Consider the following 6,093-nt stretch of genomic DNA (forward strand, 5'->3'; position numbering starts at 1 on the left):
CCTAAAAATTATAAAGCGTTGCAACGCGAAACGATTGAATAATTTGGAGAGTTCTGTTTTTGTCGTTAAATTTTGTGAAACTACGAAGATTGCTTATATAAGGTATAAAATACGTCAGCACGTGTACTCGGCGGAATAGCTCAGTAGGCTAGAGCGTTTTTACTTCAGGACTCTGGCAGGACTCCAGGGGTCACTGGTTCGAAACCTGTTCCGGGTAATGTTCCTTTCCTTTTTTTAATTTTATTCTTGATTTTTTACTGGAGCTTTTACGATCCAATGTTTACATTTATCGATATAAAGCATTTAATGAATAAGTTAAAAAATGCCAAAATCTGTGAAAAGGCCCCTTTAACATCAGCCAAAAGTAAAATGTTCAATATAATGATAAAGTAAAGTTATTCATTGGGTGTTTATAGTTCATTTTAAATACTTTAAACGTTAAAAACATTTATAGATTATAAAATGGCTTAAAAGTACACATCTTAGACATATTCTGGTAATTTTTGTATATCATTATATATGGTTGTTATAGATATCAGATGTGGAACACCCTGTAAGATTCAACACACCGGTAGATTAAATATAAATGCGTTCTTAGAACATTTTTGTTTCAAGCCTATTTTTGATTCTTAGGTTTAAGTCTGCAAGTATTGTGACGATCTTCATCTCGGTTTCCTATACTAGTATATTAATTAATATTCAAATATTATAATTAACAATAAAAAATCTAAATCTAATACAACTCGAGTATTGATTTCGGACAAATGTGATCACGTGATTGGTGAATGCTTCGACTCTTAGTTAAGGCATCCTTTATTGATCTTTAGTTCTGTTACGAAAGAGTGCATTAGGACCCTAAGAAGTGGTTTGAACTCCGGGTCGATCACAAGTGCTGTGCCCATCAAGTCATACCTCACTCTGAAATTAAGAAATTCCTTATTAAAAAAATAAAACAGTCAACTTCAGCTGTCATCTTCAAGACATTTACTTGCGAAAATGAAACTTTAACACTGCAAAAACACGTCACAAAGACAAAGCAAAGCTCACATAAACCATAGAGTTTACAACTAAACGCTGGCCTATATCGTGCTGAGAATTTAATGCATGGATTTATTTCGAATATACTAAAAATAACAAGCATTTTTATTATGTTAGGCCTCGTTTAAGGAATGTCGGGTCCCACTTAGAATAAAGAAACTTTTAACTAAAATTGTTTTTGAAACTTTTTTATCCAAATATTTTCGTCCATGCGTTACATTGGCCGCTAACTATTTTGAGAAACGAGGTTTGGGTTATGTATGTTAATTCTGTACAATAAGGTTTTATTGATAAAGAAATCGCAAACATTTGCAGTTGAATGTCTTACCAAGAACCCCACACATATGTCGAATGAAACATACAGGCACATGTGTTACCTCGTCATTCCATTTACATTGAAAGTAGTCCCGTCCTTGCCTATTATGTAATAGATCTTTCCCAAAGTCAGTTCGGGATGTGAACATGTCACGTCCCATTCGAATTCCATGTCGGCTCCCTCTCTCAACGCGTCTCTACCTTTTTTTGAAAATGTACAAACAACAATAATATTACACATTTACTTTTTTCGTGTTGGAGAAGGGAATGTTTTCATGCTAATTCTCAAACGTACAATTCGTACTCATTCTAAATATGTAAGATGTAAAGTATATAAATAGCTGATATTGAAATTCCCCAATAAAGCGTTTTTAAATATCGTCAATCCGAAAATCCATTTACCTTGCAGCAGTGCTTCCAAGATGACAGCGTGTGCAAAAATTACATCCCTCTTAGGGTTATTGCTAACGTCTGTCACGTTGACTTTAACAACTGAAGATGTATTTAAAATATGTTATATAAACAGGATCGGTCACCAGTTGTCCGTCAATGACACATCATAAAACATTCTTCAGTAATTGTGTCTGTAAGATAGACTTTGGCAATGTTACTTATTAATTTCCAGGACAATTATAACATGGTACGAAATATTACGGCGGATGTTTTCAGCAGAAACATACACCATAAAACACGTAATAAAAGTTCTTCTTAGTAAATAATAACGGTTATATTATACTACTACTACTTTTCCTTATGATGATAGTGAGTATAATAAAATCAAATTTAGAAAATGATATACCAAAGTTTGCTTTCTTAAAGTTGCACGCATAGTCCATCAGAGTGTCGACTGGTTTAGGAAGCTTCCGTCGTTTCGCAGCATCTTTTTCCGAGACAAATTTAAGCGCCATTTCAAAGAGCTCCTGATTCACTTGCTTCATACAACCTTTAAAAAAGTGGTATTATATTATTAGTGCCAATGCATTCATGCATCTATGATCAAATACAAACTGGACGACAAAATGTGCACATACAGGACTTCCTGGGATAATATTAGCAGAGGAACTTTTTAATCAGATCCATCCTGTTACTTTCTTAGTTTTTATGAAATTTAAATGTGTCATTAATATGTTTTGCAGCTCGTACTCGTAAATGTGTTATGGTATATGGATATATGTTGATTTCATTGTCAGATAATTTCAAGAGTGAAAATATAAAACACGTGTTTACGCGCCGCATGACAACAGCTGTTTAAAAACTAATCACAATTGCGATCAATACTTTTTAAATAATACACATGTTCTTAAGTTACTTCATACTTTCTAAACATTACATTTACAACTAAATGCATATGCTTTGCTTATGTGTCGTGCGATTTAATGGTTTTGTAGAAAAAATCTGTTTAATCATATGGGACAAAAACTCGAAGCTCACAGCGGTAGTAAAGATAAAGTGTTTATCATATGCTGTCTCTAAATTATATATTTGTATTGAATATTATGTGCTTTCTTTTAGTTTGACAGTCAAACCACTTGCCTATGTTTATATGTACAAACTGAAAAAGTAGTTTAATATACCCAATAGTGTAATGATAATCATTTCATCATATAATGAGATAATCGGGTTGTAACTCTCTGGTATTCTCCATTCATTCACTAACAAAGCATGCACTAAATATTATTTGTGATGTGCACTTTGTACAAAGATAAATCACATTCATTTAAATCTCTTACTTTGCGTGCATTGACACTGGTCGCTCCCTTCCATACACGTGTATTTTATTCCTTGTCCATGGTTTGAGCTGATGCTGTACTGCTTTATACACGATCGTTCTGATATGAAACATAATTGTAAGTGATTTATTTGATACAGTTAAATGTATCTCCTTGTGTTTAGTAATGATCTTTCATTAATATAAAATAAAATTAAAATACCAATAAATAATTTAACTTAATATTGATCCGCAAACGATAGTAGAAAAATATCATCTGTAAATGGCTGGAGGTCATGGGTTTGATTGATCTGATGGACCGTCACTATGGACTGAAACAGTAGGTTTCGGGAAAACGCGGATAGTCGTAACAACATCGCTAATATTGATATGTTTTCTTCTGAAATAGTTTCAACAATCGCATCGTGGTCTTGCTTTTTTCCGTGTATATGGCGTTCAAACCAAACGCTTGCTTAACGGTTGCAATGTGTACATACTGCGATCATCAGAGGTCACGGATCGCACACTACGTTTTAGACATGCCTTCCGCTGCTCTTCCGCGACTGCAACTTCACTTCAACTATACAGCGTATACGCTTCAAGTGGCGGAGACTTCATGTAAACGTTATGCCTAAGTCTATGGGTTTTTGCCAGAAAGAGCAGTCAAGAAATCTCCATGAAAGTTTCAGGGTCGTACCAACAGTCTACTGACGTACTAGATACCTGTCAAAGCCCCCATCCAAAAAAAGGGGAGCGGACAGGAGCAGTAGATGCGAAAAGAATGAAGAAACTATGATGCCTGAATCAGAAAACACCATAACATATTTATTAATAAAACGACAACAATAATATCGTACAATGCTAACGGAAAAAAGATGCCCTCTGGCACGCCTTCTTCACAAGGACGTCACTATACTGACGGTTATTTATCGGTAGATCCGCACAAGATATGGGAGGTCGGCTGAATCTATCATCTGTGACGGCAATGCGTCCCCACTACGTTCTTTTCTTAACAAAGTGAAAAGGTATGCATTTATAATCGTTCAAACGCAATGCTTTTAAAGTGATTTCCCCGAGTTATTGTCTTTTGGAGACGGAAAAACAAAACTTGTGTTTTCCCGACTTCTTTTTTTTGAGCGGTGATGTCATCTTAGTGCCACCGTAGATTGAGGCCACTTGTGGATTGTTTTAACGTGTGTTCGTCGTTTTAAATTTAACACTGTGTTAAATCTTGCCTATTGAATGGCGTGGATTTGAAAATAGTTATACGCATTCGTGTCTTAGTTTATGCACTATTGTGTCCACAATGAAACGAATGCCAGTATCCGTCATATTTTTAGCAAAGGAACAGTGTTCACGATGTGATTATATAGGCAGAATTTTAAAGTTTACTATGATAAGTCTTCGCTATGGTTTATTTAGATAAATAAAAAAGCATCCGTTTTATAAGATACAATATTATAATGACCGGTGCTGGTAGAAAAAACCAACCGAAACAGTAGTAATTCTCACTGTCAACGACATGTGTATGTATGTTTTAAGTATATTGAATTACAATTTTTTCTTGTAGAAGAAAAAACCAAAATGTATCCTTTTTTTGGTTACATTTAACTGTATTTGTCGCACAGAATCGAAGGTAGCTGAACGGAGAAAAAACGATATATTTTGGAGGGTAATGTCTGTTAATTGTAGTTTACATTTGAGAAAGCTCATCGGTTGGATAGTCGGTACATTGCTGTATCGATACGAATACGAGTGTGCATTTTTGTTCTCGTATACATGTAATTGCAAAACAATTGTGTTCAAGGCAACACTTGAAGCCCAGGTTATAATATAATCTCAAATGTTATTAAAGTATTAGCTCTAAAGGATTGAAATTAATTTATGTTGCGCTCATGCGATTATTCATGAAGAGCTAACGCGCATTATGGAAGTGCTAGTTTTACAGTGGACTTCATAATATCTAATGAACGCCACCAAACTGATTTTAATCGTTAAATAATTATGCCGTAAAAAACAAATGTACCTGGCTTGTAGTAGTCGTAAATCTTAATAGTCGCTGGCTGACGGCTTGAATCGTTGTCTGAAAACGCGTCCTCTACTCTGAATATAAGTTTTGTCTCATCATACGTTATATGTAAAAGTATCACCACTACCTTTATATGATTCATTTATCTCATTGTAAGTGAACAAAATAAAAACAAATATAATTGCTGAGTCAGAGGCGTTGAAAATCCCATAATGCGAGAAAGGCCATATAACGAAATAGCAGACTCACCGACTGTGACAATATAACTAGGGAAAAGCTACCTGAAAGTTAGTTGGAGTGTTAAGCGTCAAATCATTTAATAAAATATATATTTTTAAGCTGATGCAAGTGTTTCACGCTCAAATCTTACAAACCGTTACCATAAATAGCGATAATATACGGGATGGCCATGTAATGGAAATCCTGTCCCCAAAATGTGTTAATAAAATTTGCTTAATGAGTATTATTTATAACACTCAAGCAGACAAACAATAAATAACCGAGTTTGTTATATCAATATGAAACTTGTTTATGTTATTCCTTTACTTTGTAATATACATACAGTGTCCAGATAAATGATGACGAATCCTTGGCCATAATTTGACATCTCGTAGCGAGGAAACACATTCTCCGTCTGCATTTACAATGTAAGGCAAATACCTAAAATATGAAACTCAAGGTGCCATCCGGAGATAAACAATTGCTACAATCCTCTAGTATTTTATTTAAGTATTAGTAGTAGTAGTAGTAGTATTAGTAGTAGTAATAGAAGTAGTAGTAGTAGTAGTAGTAGTAGTAGTAGTAGTAGTAGTAGTAGTAGTAGTAGTAGTAGTAGTAGTAGTAGTAGTAGTAGCTGGAGAATTTCGCTGGAATAATGACGTCATTTTAACTGTTTGAAACAGTGAATAATCATTTTTAATTCACTGATATTTCTCTATAATCCCCCGGTTAGCATACAATAAATTATATAATGTTTGATTGGTGTAATAATAATATTGATAAT

At 34.2% G+C, this 6,093-nt stretch overlaps 1 protein-coding gene across 1 annotated transcript; it reads right to left on the reverse strand.

Moving 5' to 3' along the window:
* Positions 1–460: 460 nt before the first annotated feature.
* Positions 461–5,814, reverse strand: LOC127842579 (complement C5-like). The gene is made up of 7 exons (XM_052372147.1): positions 5,655–5,814; positions 5,088–5,198; positions 3,084–3,182; positions 2,153–2,296; positions 1,756–1,845; positions 1,416–1,554; positions 461–918 (listed from the first exon to the last, which is right to left on the reverse strand). Exons 1-7 carry the CDS (start codon positions 5,728–5,730, stop codon positions 798–800), a joined length of 780 nt encoding a protein of 259 aa, XP_052228107.1. The 5' UTR covers positions 5,731–5,814; the 3' UTR covers positions 461–797.
* Between the last annotated feature and the right edge of the window lie 279 nt (positions 5,815–6,093).

Source organism: Dreissena polymorpha, chromosome 8 (assembly GCF_020536995.1).
Source record: "Dreissena polymorpha isolate Duluth1 chromosome 8, UMN_Dpol_1.0, whole genome shotgun sequence".
Taxonomy (NCBI): Eukaryota; Metazoa; Mollusca; class Bivalvia; order Myida; family Dreissenidae; genus Dreissena; species Dreissena polymorpha.

What these genes read in the sequence shown, in the direction of transcription:
- LOC127842579 (XM_052372147.1), bottom strand. Translation starts at nt 5,730, where the DNA reads ATGCAGACGGAGAATGTGTTTCCTCGCTACGAGATGTCAAATTATGGC. An exon ending in CGTCATCATTTATCTGGACA is followed by an intron (nt 5,199 to 5,654) that starts CTGTATGTATAT and finishes TGATACTTTTAC; the next exon opens with ATATAACGTATGATGAGACA. An exon ending in CCAGTGTCAATGCACGCAAA is followed by an intron (nt 2,297 to 3,083) that starts GTAAGAGATTTA and finishes ACTTTTTTAAAG; the next exon opens with GTTGTATGAAGCAAGTGAAT.